The sequence below is a fragment of the Acanthochromis polyacanthus genome, chromosome 6, assembly GCF_021347895.1.
Source record: "Acanthochromis polyacanthus isolate Apoly-LR-REF ecotype Palm Island chromosome 6, KAUST_Apoly_ChrSc, whole genome shotgun sequence".
Lineage (NCBI taxonomy): Eukaryota > Metazoa > Chordata > Actinopteri > Pomacentridae > Acanthochromis > Acanthochromis polyacanthus.
The window spans coordinates 9,740,175-9,764,179 of NC_067118.1; the positions used below are offsets into that span (position 1 = coordinate 9,740,175).

Sequence of the window (24,005 nt, forward strand, 5' to 3'; positions counted from 1 at the left end):
GAAGCTAATTTGTTTTGTTGCTTTCCAGCACACACAACTTTCTCAAAGAAAAAAAACCCTCCATAGTAGTCAATTTTTTCCGAAACCATTTATCCTGCAAACATTTTACAGCTTCTTGACACACTGGTATGTAAAAACGAAACTGGCGCCACTAATAGAGTTACACATATGTCTCTGAAACATTTAATACTCTCTATAAATGTGCAAGAATTTAAGTTAGAAGTTTGGGTGTCATTTGTAAACCTAATCAAAAATGGCTTCATCAGGACAGTGTGAGTTTCAGATTGTGTTTATTACTCCAAAAACCTCAAAAGTTTTAATTATATTTACATAACATGTTTGTTCTGTTTGGCTTCCTGTTAAAATTCACTATAAAAGCTTCATTTACATCTGTGAATCTGTCAGTCTGGGAAAAACACATATTAGGATAAGAATACAGACAATTCTGAATACAACAGTTCATTGATTACGAGACAAAGACGTCAGGAGCACCATTCAAACATCAAATTTCATCTGAAAGTTTCACGGCTTCTCGTATAAATAAATCAGCGGAATGTTTCTGCACCTTCAGTGTCCGTTTAAACCTGTCAGGAGTCAAACTCCGGCTGCTGCTCGATCAGGATCGTCGTATCGTTTCCTCTCCTGCTGGACGGATCCAGAAAAGAAACTCCCAGAGCGATGAGACACAACCAGGCCTGCAGCACACACACAGATTCACTAAAAAGTGTTTTCTTTTCAAAGTTGTTCCAGAAAGTTTTCAGATTTTATTAATTATCTCACACTGATGGACTTTAAGCTTGCATTGTTTTATGGAGTGTATTTATTGCTCTTTTTTCTGGACTTGCAGCTAGCTAACTCTTGTGCATTTACTTTTTATTGTGTGCTGCCCCTGCAAAAATAAATGAACAAACTAAACTTCTGTCAGTAAAATCCCTCTTCAACTCTGGTTTTTGTGTTACAATTGGCTAATTTTCTGCAGATCGACGAATCATAGCAAATAATTTTTTTCATCCCAGTCACTATGAAAAATAGGAAATAAAAGCTCTTTTAGCATGTTTGATTTCATGCCATCTTTCAACCGCTTGACTTGTGATGTTGGTTTTCAATTTTCCCAAATTAGAAGAGCAAGAGGAACGACAAACCAACAGGATATTTGCAAAAGTGTCTCTAAAATGTCTACAATTTACAGTTTTTTGTACTTTTTAAGAGACAAAAAGCAGAGATTTACAATTCTGATAGAGTTAGGGGCTCTTAAAAGTTGAGGTATACATTGCTGAAACAAGTTTTAGGTTGAATTACTGTAGTTTTATCTCCTCTACCTGCTGCTGTTACCTACCAGGTATCCTACAAACGTCAGGTACGCTATGGAGAGAAATGCTGCCAGCACATAAAGCCAAACAGCATTCAACATCGTGACGTAGACGACGACAAAGTACATGTTGATGGCACAGACGACCAGGACCACCAGGCCTCCTCCGATCTTATAGATGCTGTGGGAAGACAGTAAACAGACGCCTTCAAAGGAGAAAACTGTAAATATCAGCCTTTTGTTTGTGGATCTGAGGAGAACTTACAGTCCGTTGGCGAACTCGTTCATGAGAGACGGTAAACTGGTGAAAGTGAGGATGGGGATGAGAGCAAACGGCAGCTGGAAGAAGAAGAAAAGTGAGAACCTGTGTTATTAAGATGACGCTGCTTCGTCCACTGGGAGGCGCTAAAGTGTAATTTTTCAGCACACTCCTTTGCTTTAAACCAGGGGTGCCAAAATCATTTTAGCTCAGGAGGCAGATTCAGCCCAATTTGATCTCAAGTGACCAATAAAATCAGAGTATATTAATCTATAAATAACAACTTCTAAATTTTTTTATTTGTTTTAGTGCAAAAGGGTATGTTTTTAAAATGTTCACATTTAAGGAATTATTTTTTAAAACTCAGTTCAATTCAATTTTATTTATATAGTAGTGCCAATTACAGTTCAAATTGTCTAAAGACATTTTACAGAACAAAACATCATGAACAACCAGAAAAATGAGTTAAATTTCAGCAACATAATGGCCTGTTTATCATTTCTATAATTCAAGTTACAGATCACAGTGTGTCTATAAAAGGCACAAAACACTTAATCATAGGTATCTGAAACTGAACAATGTAGCACAATATAGATAAAAGATAAAAGAGGAGAAGAAGAAGTAGAAGAAGAAGAAGAAGAGGGAGGAGAAGAAGGAGAATAAGAAGAAGAAAAAGAAGAACTTGGACAAAGAAACACAAGGAATGGATGATGAGTTGCAGCTTAATGTTCTGTCAGACCTGCATGCTCTGCAGCACATTGAGGAAGTCGTTCATCCCAGTCAGGTGATGGACGTCCTGGAAGACGGCGACCAACAGGGTGGGAGTGATGGCAATGGATCGGGTCAACAAGACCCGGGCGAAACGTGACCAGCGCAGGTTCAGGAAGCCCTGAAGGCAAGAAAACACACCAGTCTGAGACATAAAATAAATAAACTCCACCCATGAGGTGGACACCTAAACGCAGTGCAAGTAAAGTAAAAATTCAATGAAGGAGGGGATGTCTGTGATAAATGTGAAGATCCAAGACTGATATTTCCACTGTTCACCCTACATACTGTACAAACGCTCCTCCCTGATCCACTGACCTCCATGACAAACTGTCCAGAGTAGGTTCCAGTCATGGTGGAGCTCTGACCAGCCGCCAGGATCCCAACAGCCCAGATGTAGAGTGCCGCTGGGCCGAAGAAACAGCCCAGAACCACCCCCTAAAGAAATAATATAGAGAGGACAGGAAATGACAAAAACAACACAGCTCAGAATCAGAAATCATGATGTTCAGTTACACACAAATCCAAATATCAGTCCTGATAAGAGCCTTGGTTCTTTGTTTCTCTTGTTTGTTGGCTTGTTAATTCTGTGAAAGCTGAAAATTGTGGACTTTTTAATGTTGTTGTTATTATTACTGTTAATATTGTTACTCCACCAAGGAACACGGCAGAGCTATGTAACGATCGATGTCGGTTTGTCTGTCTGTCTGTTCGCAAGATTACTCAAAAACGGATTTGGATGAAATTTTCAGGGAAGGTCAGAAATGAAACAAGGACCAAGTGATTAGATTTTGGCAGTGATGCAGCTTATAGTCTGGATTCACAGACTTGTAAAGATTTCCTTATCATTGTGAGATAGTGGCACAGCATCACTGTAACCATGACAACAAATGAACACTACATCAGCTGCCTGCTGACGATCACATGACTGTGATCCTACTACAAATTGACCGCTGCAGACTTATTGGGACTTATCTGTCAGAAATGATATAAGGAACAATTGATTAAATTGTGGGGGTGTTTCCCATCAATCATCAATCCCATCAGTTCCTGCACCAGACCACGCTGACCACCATGCTGCATGGTGGTCTGGTTGCGGTGCGTTTCCAGCTGCGATCTGGTGTGTTTCCCTGGAGCAGGCTGCAGCTCATTTGCATAAAGTAGACTCCACTTCTGCTTTAAGTAAATTCGACACAGCGTGCGGAGATCCAATGCATCGCGAAACTTTCGTCAAACTTCTAAAGTAGCCGTTGTTGAACTAAAACCTAGACAGATTCAGCAACTGCACAGGTTTTTTCTTTCTGCAAATGCTTTCAGAAATATTTTTTGCTGAAGAGTTTTCGGAATAAAAAAGAGAAAGTTTGCGGCTGAGCCGTCATGTTGGTCCAATGCATCTACCAGACTGTCAAACTGAAAGCACTGTCATGTGACCATGTAGTGACCCGCTGAAGGTCAAGCGCTGTCATGTGACAATGTAGTGACCCGCTAGTGACTGCCCACCATGCATTCAATTTTCAGATGTGGGGCATTTACATACGGTAAAAACGCATCGAGTGGACCCGCGGCTTAAGTCAGAACTCAGTGGAAAATGTAAACAAAGCCGTTACGTGCATCACGATATCAATCAGTTCTTCGGAGAAGTCATGTTCTGAACATTTTATTGTATCTAATTTCATTTAGACAGAGATGGCTTTTCTTTTCTTCGAAGCACTGCCATCAGGAAAATCTGACTTATGCTTGAGAGCCATAATGATGGGCAAAAAGTTAGCAAATGTAGCACATCCAAGGTGGAGTACAACCGGCGAATGTAAACAAAGCTGTCTTATAGCAACGCATGACGACGTATTCGTCCACTCTGCTCACCAACTAGCTCCACGTAACCACTTTCGTAGTAACGTCGAAACGCCGTAGGTCAAGGACGGCGTAAACTCTCCGTATTCAATTTTGAATCTCACTAAGGTTGTCTGCTGTGGAGTTTAAATCAGTATTGTGGATAACAAAAAGCATCTTTACTTACATTATATATTATACATTACTTTTTTCTTATTTTATCATTTTTACCTATTTTCTTTATTTATTAGTGTTAACAGGTGATTGGACTTGCGGTTTTGTTTGTACTTTCTGTGCAATAACAGCAAAACGATTGAAACAAGTGAAGACGAACCCCTTTGTAGATGTCGACCTCCAGAGTTCCGTTGTCCAGAGGAAACAGGTGTGAATGAGGACTTCTCGACTCATTGCAGACGCTGTGCTGAAGTCCAGAAAGAAAACAATACGTTAAACCTCCAGAAAACACTGAATTCTTGTGATTATAAGGACGACTGCAGAGATACTGACCACCTCGGCGTTGGTTTTCTGGTAAAAAGCTTCGGCGAAAACGGCCACCACAAACACGTTGATGAGGAAGGAGACGAACAGCGCAATGGTCGACTCCATGAAGAAATATTTATTGGCCTCTTTGACCTCCTTCTTGTTAGACTGGTCCACTTCTCGAGACTAAGGGAACATTTCACCGATGAGCTGGAATAAGTTTTAATGAAGCTGAATAAACAGGAAGTTGGATTGGAGTCCGAACCTTGACCAGAGCCGAGTGCAGGTAGATGTTATGAGGCATGATGACGGCGCCCACGATGCCGACAGCCTGAGTCAGCTGGACCGGACCGCAGCCTTCACAGTAGGGGACAAACATCCCCTTCAGCAGCTGGGCCTGGTCTGGAGCCACCGTCACATACTGGAGGAACAGAACCGCTTTTGACTCTGAAGCATCGATGCACATTTATAGTAAACACACTAAAAATCTGGATGCACAAAGTCACCTGGTGAGTTTTATCACCTGCTCAGAGGAGATCAGGTGTAAAAGGTGGATCTACAGGAAAACATCTCAACAACTAAAACATAAATTGATGTTAAATTTGCTGCAGACATTTGTGATGCAGTTACTCAAACTGCAAATGTTAACAACATAAAGGTCTTGATGAGTTGCAATTTTTTTCTTTTAACTTCAGACAGAACTAAAGTAACAGTATTTGGACATCTGGGAAAAATCCCACCAAAGTTGTTGCACTGATATAAAGACATTGTCCTGTAGAAGTGTAAAACAGATGGGAAAAGACTCGTTCGAAACCTTATATATTGGGGAAAATCACAAAACGTTTAACATTTTAAATCAGATTTAATAAGTGATACAATAAATATGATTTTAATGTCCACAGTAGCATTAAAACTAGAGCTATGGCTCTCTCTCTCTGGTCTTGTTAGCTTGAAATAACTGTCTGGTGGCCTTACCAAGATAATTATAAAGTAGTTAAACTTTTCCTGCAGGGACTTTGTTTCGATCTGCCCCTTCTGATTATTGCTGTAGCTGGATTTTGACTAATTTATCTCGAGTTGCAGATCTTCCCATTGCGCCAACCTTTACTTTTGTTGTTCAAGATCTTAATCAAATCACCAAAACCCAAGCGGCAGGTTTCCACTTTGTCTAGTTGGACATTCAGCCTTGAGCTCTTCTACCAAGACATGTAAAAACAGAAATATTTTCTATGCTAATAATTGAAGCCCTTCATGTTGGTCCAGAAACATTTTCAGACCAATTATCACCAAAAACAAAGTATTTCAAGAAAGTTTGCAGAATTTCTCTGTTTAGTTTGAGACACAAAACATGTTTGTACCTCATATCCAAATGTGACAGCCATGATGGTGATGAGCACACCAAAAAAGGCCTCCAGCTTCCTCAAACCTGCAGGGAAAGATATGATTGTGTTTGATTTGTTGTTTAAAACCTGCTGCAAAGTGTGTGAAAATGCAACAAAATGAATGGAAACCTCAACCTACCATATTTGTCCAAGAAGAGGAAGACAAAGGTGTCGATGATGGTGATGAGGACGCCTCCGTACAGAGGAATCCTGAGGTCAAACACAGAAACAATCTTTTTAAAGCACTTGTGAAATGGATCGTCTCACCTCAACTCACCAAATAAAAAAAAGTCACACCTGACCATCTCATATTTGTCTGATTTTCTTTCTGTGTAAACGTTTTTCAGTAAAACGAGTAAAATCTGGTATCGCAGGTAACGTTAGTTTATTAATTAAAAATCCCTACAGAAGCATCGTACAATCCTCCTTTGACAGAATAATACAAATCAGGTACATGAGGGTGCAAATTTGGCAAAAAAAAAAAAGACGTTCGTTGTTCATTATTTCATTGTTCACTCTAAGAGGTGGATTTTCATATAACTGGTTTGCATTGTTCTATCAAAGCTGGGATGTACCACTGTAGACCACATTCACATATCAATTAGCCTATAACATTTCGGGACTAGCTACATTATCTGAGTCAGAAACTGTCTATAATGCTTTCAAACGGGTCTAAAATTGCTGAAAAATTGGAAGAAGGGACCCAAGATTGCCCCAGATTACTTGAGACCTGTCCAAACCGAGCTGAAAACTATCTGAATGCTTTGAAACTTGTCCAAAACGTTTCAAAAATTGCCCAACTTTCTAATCATTGATCCACAGATTGTCACAAAGAAAACAACAAAAAAACTCAGTGTTGAATTGAGGCAAAATGATCCAACTGTGATTTTGCTTCAGCATCTGTTGTTGCTATGTCACCTGCCAGAGGAGAGCAGGTTGAAGGCGATGGCACAGCCGATGACCTCCTGCATGTCTGAGCCGATGATGGCCAGTTCAACCATCAGCCACAGGATGATACGAGGAACCTGGATGGACGAGAGGAAGATACGTCACAAACGACACGGAGTCTGGTACGAGTCTAAACCAACTTTAGCTCAAAGACAGATGACGAACACGTGAACAAAACTGTTGGTGTCCTTCCATTAAAGAAAGAAAAAACCCACAATGGTCACTGAAATAACCTGAAACTGCCAAAAGTAACAATAAATAAAAATGTACTGAAAATGAACTAATGAAAACCAGATTTATTTTCGGATTTATACGAAATTTTCAGGGAAGGTCAGAAATGACACAAGGACCAAATGATTAGATTTTGGCAGAGATCCAGCTTATAGTCTGGATCCACGGATTTTTTGTAGATTTCTGCTTCATTGCCAGATAACAACACAGCATCACTGTAACCATGACAACAATTGAACACTACATGACATGATTGTGATTCTACTACAAATCCACCACTGAGGACTTATCAGGACTTATCCATCAGAAATGATACAAGAAACAATTGATAAATTTGTGGGGGTGTTTCTGAGTCCCATCAATCTGCAGGTACAGAGGAAGAAAAGCACAAGAATGACTCCTGCTGCCACTCATGAAGGTTTTGTAACAGTGATAGACTCACGCTTTGTTATAATTTAATGGTTTGATTATCGATGCATAGAGGCAGGTTCTGTTTCCATCTGATAAAACCCTGCAGGTGAATCAGTGCAGCAGATGAACATGTGAAGTCCTCGCAGCAGGTTTCTCACCGTGCGATATTGCCGGTTGCAGACTTCGGCCAGATGCATCCCGGTGACGACGCCAAGTCGAGCCGCCAGCCGCTGCAGCAGCAGACCGATGACTGTGGCTCCCAGCAGAACCCAGAGCAGCTGGAAAGACGAGAAAAATCACATTTAGAACAAACCTGCAGCCGTAAAACAAACTCTGGAAATCTAAATCTGTGTGAAGATTTCAAAGATGTGATCTGAGGTTCAGAAAACTCTGAATGAATAAAAACTGCCGATATCATTTGTGTAAAATATTTCTTTACTCATTGGTTTGTTTTGCAGACTTTTTTATTTATATTTTGGCAAAGATGGCCACCAGCAAGCAGGAAACGTTCCCACAATCTTACCTACACTGCAAAATCTCAAAATCTTACCAAGTCTATTTGTCTTTTTTTTAGTAAAATGTCTCATCCCACTTGATTTAAGATAAATTCATTTAAAAAGAGACATTTCAGTAAGATGGAGGGACTTGTTTTAAGACAATACATCTTAAATAACTTGTTAAGTCAAACAATCTTGAAATTATCGTGTTTTGAGTTGAATTTTACAAGAAAACTCAAATTAAGTTTAACCCTCATGTTGTCCTGCGGGTCAAAATTGACCCGTTTTTAGGTTTGAAAATGTGGAAAAAATATATATTTTCAAAGTGAAACTTCTGATGTCCACATTTTCTACATTTTTTGGAAATTTTTGAACATTTTTTAGCGGAAAAAAAATGTTAAAAAAAAACGTTTGTTAAGAACATTCACAAAAGAAATCAACAAAAATCCAGCGAATTTTGTTGGATTTTGGATGCTTTTTTGTGACTGTTCTTAAAGAAAATACTATAAGTTTTACTGATATATATGGAATCACTTTAGATATTTTTAGGATTTTTTAGAAGATTTTTACTAATTTTCTGAAAGCATTTCCAACAATTTTCTTGCCAAATTTTTTTTTAAAATAAAATTTTCAAGGACACTAGTAAGGAATTATTGGAATTTCCTTCCTGAAGGTTTTGCAAATTTTCAGAAATTTAGGGATATTTTTTGCTGAAATTTTGGCTTTTTTCAGAAAAGTAAACTATATTTTTTGGTGCCCGTAAATGAGGACAACAGGAGGGTTAAAGAAACAATTTTTTTTTTAAATTTCTTTCTTTTCTGCCAAAAAAAATGTTCAAAAATTTCCCCAGAAATGTTGAAAATGTGGAAGTTTCACTATGAAAACATTTTTTTTTTTTTCACATTTTCAAATTTTAAAACAGGTCAATTTGACCCTTGGGATGACACGAGGGTTAAAGTAAGTTTTCCAGCTAATTTTAAGATCTCAGTATTCTAAATATTATATCTTATTTTAAGAAATCTTACCAAGCCATTTTCACTCGTTCTAATAGCAGATTTTTTCAGTTAATTCAATGTAGAAGTTCTTTGAAATAAGTTTTTTTTTCTTGTTTTGAGAGGGGCATCTTTCCCAGTGTACAAGTTCTAATAATACTATAAAGCAAACATTTTAATCTGATGTTCAAGGAACGTTTTAAGGATTTTTGTTGTTTTAAATAATGTTCCTGTGAGGTTAAAAGTGAACGAAGACAGAGCATTATAACATTCAGAGGATGTTTGGAGGATGTTGTCAGATTATTTTCCATGATAACAGAAGAACGTTCTCAAACCAACATTCAGAAAACGTTCTCCAGATGTTATCAAGCTCTCAGAAGACAGAATGAGTTTTTATAAAACGTTCCTGTAATTAAAAATATTCACAAAGGTGGAACATTTTACCTGTGATGTTCTGAGGATGTTTAGGGGACGTTGCTGTTGAGAACGTTCTGCTACAAAACGTTCCCACAATGTTCCCATATTTAGAAAACATTTTAAGAACTTTTCCGTAACATCTTTAGACAGATTTCTACTCACATTTTGGGAACTGAAAGAAAACACCCCACTGAAAACATTACTGGAACTTTGCAGAACATTCGTAGAACGTTTTCATAACAACAAACTTCTGAGTTAAACAGGAACCCAACCAGCAGAGAACATTCCCACAACATTAAATAACATTACCTACAAGTTCTAGTGATGTTTGAAAGAAAACAGTTTAAGCTGATGATATTTAACATTTATACTCAACATAAATTTAATCTCCTGGTATGGAAAAAATGCCTCTCTAAAAGCAAGGAATAAGTGAAAAAATCTGCCAATAGAACAAGTGAAAAATGGCTTGGCAAGACTTCTTGAAATAAGATATGATAGTTAGAACATTGAGATCTTAAAATTAGCTGGGAAAACTTATTTTAAGCTATATTTTACCAGGATTGTCAAGCTTAGGTGTCTTAACCCTCCTGTTGTTTTTATTTAAGGCACCAAAAAAGATTGTTGCCTTGTCTGAAAAAAAATCTACAAAAATTCCCCAAATTTATAAACAAAAATGTAAAATATTCAAGAAAATTCCTTAAAAGTTTCTCTTAAAAGTTTCATTTAAAAAATCCCCAAATTTGGCAAGAAATAAAACTTTAAAAAAGTAAATATTTTCAAAAAATGAATAAAAGTCTTCCAAAAAAAATTCTAAAAATATCTAAAGTGATTCCATATATATCAGTAAAAGTTCTAATATTTACTTTAAGAACATTTAGAAAAAAATCAACCAAAATCCAGCGAAATTTGCTGGATTTTGGTTGATTTTTTGTGAATGTTCGTAAAGAAACATTTTCTTGAACATTTCTTTTTTTTCCCCCACCAAAAAATGTTCAAAAAATTCTCCAAAAATGTTGAAAATGCCGATGTTTTTACTGTGAAAATATATATATATATATATATATATATATATATATATATATATATATATATATATGTATATATATATATTTTCCCCACATTTTTAAACTTTAAAACGGGTTAATTTGACCCACAGGATGACACGAAGGTTAAAACAAGCTAATTTCAAGTTTGTTTGACTTTACAAGATATTTAAGATGCACTGTCTTAAAACAAGTCACTCCATCTTGCTGTAATATCTCTTGTTAAGTGAATTTATCTTAAATCGAGTGGGATGAGACATTTTGACCAAAAATAAAACAAATAAACTGGGTAAGATTTGGAGTTTTTGCAGTGTATTAAATGACATGATTAACAGTTTTCTTCTTGCTCTCTTGCATCATTTGCAGTAACAGTGTTGATTTTCACCCTAATAAATGTGCATATTCCTCATATTTCTCCATTATAACAAGCTGGTCCTCACACAATTTTATTTTGTGCAGAAGACGAGTCAAATGACAAGTAAGGCAGGTTAGCAAAGAAAGCTGATGATAAACATCCTCTCTAACCGAGGGTTCAGGTTTAGTCGACACAAAGAAAAGTCTGGTTGTGTTGAATTTGTGTCTCAGCAGAACCTTCCAGGACGTCAACAGACACCACATTTATACATTTATACACACTTCATATGCATTTTTATTTCACTAATTGGTCCATTTCATATTTTTAAATCTAAAAGTGGGTTTCTGTTGATCCCATTGGAAAGGTTTCAGTCCACAATTCTTCAGTTTTTAAACCAAAGTGAACTTTTTTGGGAATTTGTTTCACTGATTATTATTGTTGTTCTTTCATTTGCGCAACACTTTGGTCAACATCTGTTACTTTTAAATGTGATTATCAATAAACTCACTTAAAACCCACTCCTGCACATCAAATAAGTTGATTCTTAAGAATTTAAGAAGTTTCTTAAGAGCCACCTTTACTTTGTAATCAACACATAGGCATTTTTAAATGAAAAAAAGGTAACAGACTTAAATTTTGGCTTCATGCACCACAAACAATAAAAAGTCTAGATATGATCCTTCTGCATCCTGTACTGATGCTTTATTATCTGCTTCCCTTTAAAAAAAAAATTCGCTTTCAATCTTTAACTATCTGTGGATCAATATAATATTTATTGCCCGATAGAAGACTAAATATCGTCTTGTACAGTTTTTTGCTGTTATTTCTCATCTTAAACACACAAAGATTTTTTTTATTTGATTGCTTTACCTCAATCAATCATGAGATTTTCTGCAAACCCTGAACCCAGAGCCAGCTTCTGTGAATATTCACTCATTTGAATGACGCTGCTAATAAATTCTGGAATGTTTCCAGCTTCTGCAGTGCAAAGTTCACGGTTGTTAGACTTTGAGCTGCAGCAACAAAGGACTCAGTAATGCTCAGAGTGAGTTCAGCCAGTTTGAATCAGTTCTGAAGAGTTTATACAGTAAGAAGTTGGTGATGCAGCACAATAACAGGAAACTGACTCAGCTGCAACTGAAGACACAGACACGTGGAAAAGGCTTTTAAATGTTTGCTAAAGAGTGTTTCTTTTTTTACTGAGATCAGCCACAGCATTAAAACCAGCTGCCAAATAGCTGTCGAGACATAAACTCCACAGATCTCTGAAGCTGATCTGTAGTTTCAGGCATGAAGACATCAGATCCTTTAAGTCAGGGGTGTCAAACATGCAGCCTGCGGACCAAAACCAGCCCTCCAGAGGGTCCAATCAGGCCAACGGGACGACTTTGTAAAGTGTAAAAATTACAAATAAAACATTAACTGCAAATTGTAAATTTGTAAAACTACACATTTAAAATTATTTCTAGACCATGAAAAGTTTTTTTGATCATGAAGTATAATACTAGATGGCTCATTGTTGTTTTGTGTCTCTTTTCTAATATTTTGTCTTGTTTTTGTTGTTTATCATCTGACTTTTGTAGTTTGTCTCATGTTTTTTGTTTCTTGTTTTTGTCGTTTTGTGCTTCCTTTTTGTCTTGCTTGTTATTTGTGTCTTTGTGTTCTGCTTTATTTACCGTTTTGATTGTTGTTTTGTGTTTTTCCTCACTGGTGTTGTCCATTTTCTCTTGCTTTGAAACTTTTTTGTCTAATTTTTTTGTCTCTTTTTGTTTGGTTTCATGTCGTTTGTCTCATGTTTTGTCATTTTGTTTGTCCTTTTTGTCATTTTGTGTCTCATTTTTGCAATGTTTTGTTTTTTGGCTTTTGCTTTGTCTGACTTTTGTTGTTTTGATCATGAAGTAAAATATCACATTGTTCAGTTCCAGATGGCTGTGACTTAATGTTCTGTTCTTTTGTAGACATTCTGTGATCTGGAAGTTGTAATGTGTAAATGATAAACTGAGGCACAATGTTGCTGAATTTCAGGCTGTTCATAATGTTTAGCAAAAAGCTAATTCCTTACATGTGAACATTTTCAGAATGAACTTTTTTGTAATAAAACAAAGGAAACATTTGGAGTTGTTGATATTTATCTGTCATTATGCTCTGGTTTTACTGATCCAGTCCACTTCAGATCAAATTGCTCTGAATGTGGCCCCTGAACCAGAATGAGTTTGACACACCTGCTTTAAATCCTCATAATTGTGAGGTGAGCTTTTCATGGATCTGACTGGTTTTTCCAGCACATTCCACAGGTATTGATTAGCATGTTAGCTACACAGCTTGCATTTTTTTCTGCAGCATTTCTTCCTGAATCTAGCTGCAGTAGTTGCGCTGTTTTTAGCTTACAAAACATTAAACAAAACATTACATTTAATATATATCGGTCCCATATATTGGTTATCGGCCTTTCCTGGGCCGTATCGGTATTGGTGCCGTCTACTCAAAGCAGTTGATCCCTAACTTTTATGCTCATTTTTAACTTACTAACAAGAACATTTAACACCACCAAGCGGCTGAAAGAATAAAACTGAAAGAATACATTCCAGGAACACATTAATCTGATAGAATATACAGTTTTAATAATTGTGAGATCTACACACGTGGACAAAATTGTTGGTACCCCTCAGTTAAAGAAGGAAAAACCCACAATTCTCACTGAAATCACTTGAAACTCACAAAAGTAACAATAAATAAAAATTTATTGAAAATTAAATAATCAAAAACAGCCATTACTTTTGAATTGTTGATTAACATAATTATTTAAAAAAACAAACTAATGAAACAGGCCTGGACAAAAATGATGGTACCTCTATAAAAGATTGAAAACTATTTGACCAGAGTGACATGATTAACTCAGGTGTGTCATTTAATTGACATCACAGGTGTTTCCAAACTCATAATCAGTCAGTCTGCCTATTTAAAGGGAGACAAGTAGTCACCCTGCTGTTTGGTGAAAAGGTGTGTACCACACTGAACATGGACAACAGAAAGCGAAGGAGAGAATTGTCCCAGGACATCCGAAAAAAAATTATAGACAAACATCTTAAAGGTAAAGGCTATAAGACCATCTCTAAACAGCTTGAAGTTCCTGTGACAACAGTGGCTCATATTATTCAGAAGTTCAAGACCCACGGGACAGTAGCCAACCTCCCTGGACGTGGCCGCAAGAGGAAAATTGATGACAAATTGAAGAGACGGATCGTTGGAATTGTATCCAAAGAGCCCAGAGCAACCTCCAAAGAAATTAAAGGTGAACTCCAAGGCCAAGGTACATCAGTGTCAGATCGCACCATTCGTCGTTGTTTGAGCCAAAGTGGACTTCATGGGAGACGACCAAGGAGGACACCACTGCTGAAAAAAACTCATAAAAAAGCCAGACTGGAATTTGCAAAAATGCATGTTGACAAGCCACAAAGCTTCTGGGAGAATGTCCTTTGGACAGATGAGACCAAACTGGAGCTTTTTGGTAAGGCACATCAACTCTATGTTCATAGACTCAAAAACCAAGCATACGAAGAAAAGAACACTGTCCCTACGGTGAAACATGGAGGAGGCTCAGTAATGTTTTGGGGCTGCTTTGCTGCATCTGGCACAGGGTGTCTTGAAAGTGTGCAAGGTAGGATGAAATCTGAAGACTATCAAGGCATTCTGGAGAGAAATGTGCTGCCTAGTGTCAGAAAGCTTGGTCTCAGTCGCAGGTCATGGGTCTTCCAACAGGACAACGATCCAAAACACACAGCCAAAAACACCCAAGAATGGCTGAGAGAAAAGCGTTGGACTATTCTAAAGTGGCCTTCTATGAGCCCAGATCTGAATCCCATTGAACATATGTGGAAGGAGCTGAAACATGCCATTTGGAGAAGACACCCATCAAACCTGAGACAACTGGAGCTGTTTGCTCATGAGGAGTGGGCCAAAATACCTGTTGACAGCTGCAGAACGCTCATTGACAAATACAGAAATCGTTTAATTGCAGTGATTGCCTCAAAAGGTTGTGCAACAAAATATTAAGTTATGGGTACCATCATTTTTGTCCAGCCCTATTTCATTAGTTTGTTTTTTTAAATAATTATGTTAATCAACAATTCAAAAGTGATGGCTGATTTTGATTATTTAATTTTCAATAAATTTTTATTTATTGTTACTTTTGTGAGTTTCAAGTGATTTCAGTGAGAATTGTGGGTTTTTCCTTCTTTAACTGAGGGGTACCAACAATTTTGTCCACGTGTGTATATGGGCCCTACTGATTCAGTAGCAATACTGATAAGTCTGCATTATGTGTTTAAAATTTTTGTATTGCTCTAATATGATAGTTTAGTTTTCATTTGTAAAATATGTCACTTTGGTGTCAGTAGACCTGTCCATGTCTGTGATTGGTCATCTGTTCCAAACTCCGCCCCTTTCATTTGAATGGAGTCATATTCATGTCAAGAAACTGGTTGATTTACTGACTAAGACCACTTATTGTGGTTGCTGGGTTCAGTGAAGGCAGATCATGAAAAGCTATCCTGAATATGCTGAAGTTGCTTTGTAACATAGGCAGCAGATAATTCCTAATTACCTTGAAGCCAGCTTTAGCCCCCGACTGCAGGTCAGACTCGATGTTTCCTGGGTCCAGGTAGGCGATGCTCATCAGGAAGCCCGGCCCCGTGAAGGCCCACAGCTTCCGGAGACTAATCCCCTTCTACAGGAGGAAATAACACCATCTGTGACACTGACAGCACCAAACCTGGGGGTTATAATGAAAATTAGCATCATTTTTTTTACACAGGTTTAGAGTGTAGGTTACCTCAGTGTCCTCATCTGGAACAGGAACCCTCTGATCAAAGTAAGTGCTGGCAACAGGTTCATTATTGTTCTGGAGGAAAACCGACTGTCCTCTGTGAGTGTAGGTGGTCTGGATCACTGGTTTTTCATCCACCACATCCTCCGCTGAAACATCAACAGAGGTGTTAAAAAGTAAGTGAGCAGGCCGACAGATAGATTGGTAGGAAGGTAGGTCAGTCAAAAGACAGATCTGTGGGTAGGTCAGTAGATCTGTCAGTAGGAGGGTAGATCAGTTAGTAGTTCAGATGGTAGGAGGTGGGCCAGTAAGTTGGTCAATAAGTAGCTGATGAACTAGCTGGATAGCTAACACTTCTGACTTTGGCACGGGAGATCGGTGGCTCAAATCACGGTTAGGGTGTAGATGTCCAGTGAGGACCTTGAGGACCTTTAGGCAAGGTCCTTAGAGCTGCGCCGCCTACCTACCTTGTGTTTCAGATGTATATCACTTTGGACAAAAACAAATGTAGAAGTGAAAATGAAACTGTAGATTGATAGATTGGTCAGTTAATAAGTCAGTTGGTCTGAAGGTAGATTTGTCAGTTCGGTAAGCACATGGGTAGGTCAAGTTAGGTACACTATACTACCAAAAGTATTGGCTCACCCATCCAAATAATCAGAATCAGGTGTTCCAATCACTTCCATGGCCACAGGTGTATAAAATCAAGCACCTAGGCATGCAGACTGCTTTTACAAACATTTGTGAAAGAATGGCTCGCTCTCAGGAGCTCAGTGAATTCCAGCGTGGAACTGTGACAGGATGCCAGCTGTGCAACAAATCCAGTCATGACATTTCCTCGCTCCTAAATATTCCACAGTCAACTGTCAGCTGTATTATAAGAAAGTGGAAGTGTGTGGAAACGACAGCAACTCAGCCACCAAGTGGTAGGCCACATAAACTGACGGAGCGGGGTCAGTGGATGCTGAGGCGTGTAGTGCCAAGAGGTCGGCAACTTTCTGCAGAGTCAATCACTGCAGACCTTCAAACTGCATGTGGCCTTCAGATTAGCTCAAGAACAGTGCATCAGCAGAGAGCTTCATGGAATGGCTTTTCATGGCCGAGCAGCTTCAAATTCTGGTTTAAGGGACACGGAGGAACTAAACGTTAACTTCTCTCCACACACTGAGGATTTGTGTTTTGTTGTTTCTGACTGTGATGCTTTTTGTAGCAGAGTTTCTGTCTGAAAGGTGTTTAATGAAACTGAGTCCCAACAAAGAAACAAATTAAAAAACTGTGTATAAAACAAACATCCTAACCTCGTTCTACGGTCGGTTCTGGTTCCTGGTCTGTGGGAAAACTGGGAGGCAGTGAGGAGATGTGGATGTTCTCAGGAGGAGGGTTTCTGGCTGGAAGCAAACAGGTCGTTATACTGAGATTAAAGCCACTTATATCATCGACATGTACACAAAACACTTCACACAGGAAATCCTGAGAAACATGTACGTCTGTTATCTGCTCATTCAGAGTTAGGACGGATTAAAGCTACTGGGAAGTAAAAGTTTCTTGGCCTGAACGACATCACCACACAGTTATATCAGGGCGTCTGCATCCCGGTGACATGGAATAAATTTAATAAAACAAAACTTAAATTAGAGAAACATACATGCAGTTTGATGTGAGGTGAGTTTTGTTTGGTTAAACTTGGAATAACTGAACCTGAACTCATCATTACTTCTAAAATGAGAGAGTAAAAATGTGACAAAAGCAAAAAATAATCCAAAAACTTCACACTGTTTAGAAGGTTATTGGTTAAATCAGTGATGTCATATTTTTCTAAATAGATAATACTAGAATTGGTTGTGTTTTTAACTGTTGGTCAGACACAACACAATATATTTTGCCACTTGCTACCTTTTTCTCGACGGAACGATGAATCAGCAAAACAATCAGCAGATTAATCAATAATCAAAACACTTGCTGCAGCTCCAGTTTACAATATAAAAAATGTAATTATTAAATGAACACTTAAAGTGTGTTGTCTGACAGATTTATAGTGCTTTAAGTAACTAAGAAGTACGTGTTGTTTTCACCAAATATCAGCATTACTGCATGTATACTTTAGAGCCAGCAGGTTTGGTCATATTTACATTTATGATATAATAAATTTAGAGTTTTCAGATTCATTGTTAACTCAGGACAGTCGTGTAAATCGTCTTCACAAGTGATGTAAACTCTTGTTCATGACTGTATAAAACCATCACTTCATGGCTTTAACTGAAGAACTAAGTCTCCCCGGTCATCAAGCTGAATATTTACTGTTTTAACTCATGAAAAACGGGACATTTACATTGAGCTCTTTTAAATATTCTGAAAGGTTCTCTTACACACGTCTAAAGCTTACTTGCATTTGTACATTTGCCAGCCTCAGTACACATTTACAGACTTGTGTGCAGATTTATTGCTTTTCTTGCAAACTGAGACACAGATTTTACAACTTTCCTCACACATTTTTATGTCATATAGCTGCAGCAACACATCCATAACTACAACCACTATTTTCACTACTGATTTCATGATTTCTGCATTTTTTTGTTTATATCTTTTGAAATACTAAATATATACACAACCGTTCAAAAGTTTGGGGTCACTTAGAAATGTCCTTATTTTTGAAAGAAAAGCAATTTTTTCAATGAAGACAACATTAAATTAATCAGAAATCCAGTCTAGACATTGTTAATGTGGTAAATGACTATTCTAGCTGGAAACGTTTGATTTTTAATGGAATATCTCCATAGGGGTACAGAGGGACATTTCCAGCAACCATCACTCCTGTGTTCTAATGCTACATTGTGTTAGCTAATGGTGTTGAAAGGCTCATTGATGATTAGAAAACCCTTGTGCAGTTATGTTAGCACATGGATAAAAGTGGGAGTTTTCATGGAAAACATGAAATTACCTGGATGACCCCAAACTTTTCAACGGTAGTGTATACATGTTCATAATTAGTTTGTAAAATGTAAAAACAAACCCTGTAAAAACACACTTGTGGTTTGATAATTATGGTCAGACTGTGGTACTAATAGATCTGAAGCCATTCATCAATTAGCTGATAACTATCAAATTATCACCTTGTCTTGATCATCGAATAATTGCTCTATGGGTTAATTTTTATAAGAAAAACGGCTGAAATTTTGCGAAAATTTTGCTCGTCTATGACAATAAACTGAATATCTTTAGGTTGTGGACAAAACAAGACATTTGTGAAACATTTATCCCACTATTTTTTACTGTGTATCATTTCCAACAGACAAGTCCCTGTAAGTCTGCAGCGGTCAATTTGTAGTAGGATCACAATCATGTGATAATCAGCAGGCAGCTGATGTAGTGTTCACTTGTTGTCATGGTTACAGTGACACCGTGCTGCTATCTGGCATTGATACAGAAATCTTTAATAAATCCATGGATCCAGACTATAAACCGCATCACTGACAAAATCTAATCACTTGGTCCTTGAGTCATTTCTGACCTTCACTGAAAATTTCATCCAAATCTGTTGTTGCGTTTTTGAAAAAAGTTGCTAACAGACAGACAGACAGACAGACAGACAGACAGACAGACAGACAGACGGCAATCGTCACATAATTCCACCAAGGATCTACCTAACAATCTTTAGTTGCAGCCCCTGGTGCCAAATTAAAACTGAAACAGAACTAAAACTCAAGAAATTTTCTGTTTGAAATCTTGCAAGACAAATAAATTAAGCTGCATGTTCAGAATATTTAGATCTCAGATCAATAATGATTGATTTAAATTGCAGTGGATTATTGTTTTGGTGATCAGGTAAAGTCATATCCTACTGGTGAAAGTGTGACTGTAATAATCCTGGTTTGCATACGACAGCAACTCTGTCAGTTCCTGTCTGAACTTTATGGGATGTTACCACAGGAAATGATAAATCGTCATGAACTTTAATCTCTTGCCTCATTTCTCAGAAAACCGACCGGATCTGAAGGAAGTCCCTCCTCACTATCAGCTGATTCTGTATCTGCAGTAACTTCATTTAATGACGTCATGCAAAGTTTGAACTTCATACTGTGGATATTTTCAGAGGTACAGTGCTTTGAAGCACACAGAGGTGGGCTGAAATTGTGCATTTTTGCTATTTCTCCATCATCTTTGGGCCTCAGAACTTCATCAGTTCAGGAATGAAAAACACATTTAAAGGGGAACTTCGGTTTTTTTCAACCTGGGGTCTGTTTTCATATGTCATTTCATACATGTGAGTGATGGAGAAATGAATTTTTGACATAGCTCCAGTATTTAGCCAGGCAGGAAGCTTAGCAGCTCAGCTAGCAGCTCAGCTAGCGAAAAGTATGGGGCAACTTGCCCCCCCCACACACTGACCGGCTCGGATAGTCTCAACGAGTGTCCCACAACATACTAGAGATGAGAAGTGAATGAAAACCTCCACATTACTTGGCGATCGCTCTTTGTTGTGGTCTGTGTCCAAATCTCAGGACTAGAAAGCAAATCTTGTTCCGAAATCGCGCGAGAGCTCGCGAAATCGGGCGAGAGCTCGCGCCAAAACACCGGTTTTGGCGCGAGCTCTCGCCCGATTTCGGAACGAGATTTGCTTTCTAACATTCAGCCCAGTTTGATCCCAAAAGACTGTAAAATCAGAGCATGAGAGCCTACAAACAACAACAACTCCAAATATTTAATTAGTGTTAGTGCAAAGAAAGTACATTCTGAAGATGTTCACATTTACAGAATTATCTTTTTACATTTTTTCATTAAATTTCTTAAGAAAAATAAGTTAAATTTCAACCACATTCAGCTTCTGTTTATCATTTACACATTACAGCTTACAGATCACAGAGAATATAAGACGACATAAAACATTTAGTCACAGGTATCTGAAACTAACCAATATATTATTTTATTTTCAAAAACACAAAACACAACAAAAACAAGACAAAAATATTACAAAAATGAGAGGCAAAGTGACAAAAACAAGACAAAGGACACAAAAAAACAAAAACGAGACAAAATATTACAAAAATGAGAGGGAAAGTGACAAAAATGAGACACAAAAAGATCAAAAATGAGACAAAAAAGTTACAAAGCAACAAAAAAAGTGGACAAATGACTTGGTGTTTATTATAAGGTATTAGATTTGGTGTTTATCTCCGCTCTGGGTTGTATTTGCTTACGAGGATCTTTCTGGTTGTTTACCTCCTAAATCTCCTCTTTACTGCCTTTTAAACTAATCCTAAACCAAACACACTCAATCACTCTGCAGGTTTTCTTAAGTTTTGTTCTGCAGCAACAGGAAGAACCTGCAGAACAAACTGAAGCAGGTTTTTAGCTTCAGCTTATTTGTCTTCCAGCTACTCCTGTTTTAGCCGAATAGTTTGTTTTTAAATCCTCTGACTGATGCTTTTATTATTCCACTAACATTGTCTTATTTTCTTATTTATTTTCTATTTCTAGGCCTTTATACACCTATGGATTTTGAATTTAAAAGAAGGTTTGATTAAATGACTACACTAGTCAGTAATTATCAGTCAATCAGAGCTCATTTGTAAAGTATTTTTTCACACAAATTAAATGTAACACAAAACGCTATACAGGACAAATGGAGTAAAAAAGCAATAAAAGAAAACTAAATTATTAAAGACTGTGCTTTAAACGAAGGACTCAGTGTAACAGAGACTGGAAAAACAGATAAGACAGCAATAAAAAGCAAAGTAGCTACTGAAAGATAAATATAATGGACTTAAAAGAAGGTCAGAATAATCCAAAGAAAATGCTCAAAAATAAAGTAGTAAGAGAAAAATAAGAGAAAAAAAGTCAAAAGTCATAAAAGCAAATAAGAAAGACAACTTTTAAAAGTAAAGTTTAAAGGAAAACAACAGACTAACACACAGGTCAGAATTCATCAAAGCAAACAAATAATACTAAAAATATGGTGGAGGTCAATTCATTAGACCAAAAAGTGGGGCAACATTCATTTAGACAAATTAGAAAACAATAAAAAGTAAAGCAACAAAAGAGCAATGAGAATAAACTAAAAAGCAAAGTAAATTCATAAAAGCAAAGTAAATTTACAATAAAAAAGGTGAGGTAATAAAAATAAGCAAAAATATATATTTTTAAAAAATGGAGAAATAAGTAAGTAAAATCAGCTGTAAAAACGGTTTAAAAGAACATATAAATTTTAAAAAATATTAACAAAATCAATGAAATACCAGATTAATTAGGGAGATCTTTAGCTTGCTTTTTAAAATTCATAATAACAATAACTATATTATTATAAAATATCAATTAATCACAATAAGAATAACCATAACAACAAATTAAAAGCAAGAAGAAGAACATGCATTTAAATAAAGTTCAGAACTTGTAAATAAAATTCTGATCCGGTCGAGCCACCGAGCTGCAGGAAGCTGCCGGACCTGAACTCACCTGGACGCAGGAAGGAGAACATGTCGCCGGTGTTCAGTGTATTCAGGCTTGTGGGCGGGCGAAGGTCTCAGCTACATTCCGGGGAAGAGTTTGTCGGTTCGTCGCTTCCCGGAGGTTTCCAGCGGAGTTACTGGAGAGCAGCAGCGGTGGACTGGACATGACCGACTACCGTTGGTCAGACAGGTGAGTAGGAGGAGACAGAGGACAGACAGGTGAGGCTATTGTTGGCTGCGGACGCCACGTGACCTGCCGCTCACGAGAGCACGAGACTTTTGGTTTGAAAAGTTTAAACCGGATGAAGGTTAATACTCGTTAATTGTTTTATAAACTTCATTTTAAAATCCAAAACTTACTTTATGTATTTGTTTTTCGGCGTAAAGTTACATTTCTGTGCAAATATCCTGTTTTTAGTTGGTTCCTTTCAAAATAAAAGTCTCGGGATTGTTTCCACTTGTACTTTTCAATATAAACTCCATATTGCGCTTAACAGAGATACACAATCATTATCATTTAAAATAAATATCCTAAAAAATATTATGCAGAGATCATATTTAGTTTTTTTATTAAAAAAATCACTATCATTTAAAATTGATATCCTAAATATAATATTTTTTTTTCAAATCACTATAATTTTAAATAAATATTAATGTTAATATTTATTTTTAAATCACTGTCATTTAATATGAACATCCTCAATATGATCTGTACATGATCATATTTAGGATATTTATTTTTAATTGAAAGCAATTTAAAATAAATATCCTGAAAGTGATCATTTAGAGGTCAGTAGTTGTAGTTGTTCACGTTGGATGTTTCACCAACTTTATGTTAAAAAGTGACAGAATCAGCCTCTTGGAATGATCCTGTTAAAACTAAAGGGTTAAAAATCAAACTGAAGGCTTAAATTCATGAGTTTAACATGTGTGAGAAGTGGAGCAGCTTCATATGAAACAGGATCTCAGTGTTCCTTTGAGATAAACCAGCAGCTCTGACGTATTCTGAATTAAAATCAGCAGCGCTGAGTTTTCTAAAAGCAACCCAGTGACCAGGATCATGTTTACATCTGATCTGAGTCCAGGTTGTGTGTGTGTGTGTGTGTGTGTGTGTGTGTGTGTGTGTGTGTGTGTGTGTGTGTGTGTGTGTGTGTGTGTGTGTGTGTTTTGTAAATGTTCTGTTGAGAACCAGGAAGTAATCTGTTAAAATGTGCATTCTTGTCAGTTACTGTGTTAAAATACTTCAGTCTCTGGGATAAAACCAGTAAAATGAGACGTGGTTGCTGAAAGACTCTGTAAAAAGGTTTTGCTTATTATATTATTCACACAACTTTTTGTTTTAGTGCTTCTAATGTGAGCTACTGCACAATAATCACTAAAATATCACTAAATATCTTGGTATCCAAATGGACAACCAGCTCAAATGGAATGTACATGTTGATTATTTGTGTGCTAAATTGGCCCAAAGAATACATTTCTTACGTAGGCTCAGACTTTTTGGTGTGAGTATGGAAGTCATGTCAACCTTCTATGATGCAGTATCATTAGATATGGTATGGCAGCTTGGTCTGGGATTCTCTCTCTCCAGCTTAAAGCCAGAATAGCTAAAATGGAAAAAACAGCCATGAAGGTAATTGGCAAGAAGGACTCCCCATCCCTTCAGACGATCTTTGAGAAGACAGTGCTCAGTCTGGCAAACAGAGTACTGTCTGATCTTTCTCACACTCTTTTTTTCAGAGTATGAGTTGTTACCTTCTGGTAGATGCTACAGAGTGTGTCATGCTAAGAGTAACCGTTTTAAATTCTCCTTCATCC

General features: G+C 37.2%; 1 protein-coding gene across 1 annotated transcript; it reads right to left on the minus strand.

Annotated features, from left to right (window-relative positions):
* Positions 1-347: 347 nt before the first annotated feature.
* Positions 348-22,638, minus strand: LOC110956979 (natural resistance-associated macrophage protein 2-like). Its single transcript, XM_051949296.1, has 16 exons — positions 22,198-22,638; positions 17,046-17,135; positions 15,754-15,896; positions 15,526-15,645; positions 7,777-7,896; positions 6,947-7,053; positions 6,168-6,238; positions 6,005-6,072; positions 4,912-5,067; positions 4,674-4,832; positions 4,501-4,587; positions 2,655-2,774; positions 2,308-2,457; positions 1,575-1,648; positions 1,337-1,490; positions 348-695 (listed from the first exon to the last, which is right to left on the minus strand). The coding sequence occupies exons 1-16, from the start codon at positions 22,217-22,219 to the stop codon at positions 588-590; spliced, it is 1,749 nt and encodes a 582-aa protein (XP_051805256.1). The 5' UTR covers positions 22,220-22,638; the 3' UTR covers positions 348-587.
* Positions 22,639-24,005: the final 1,367 nt, after the last annotated feature.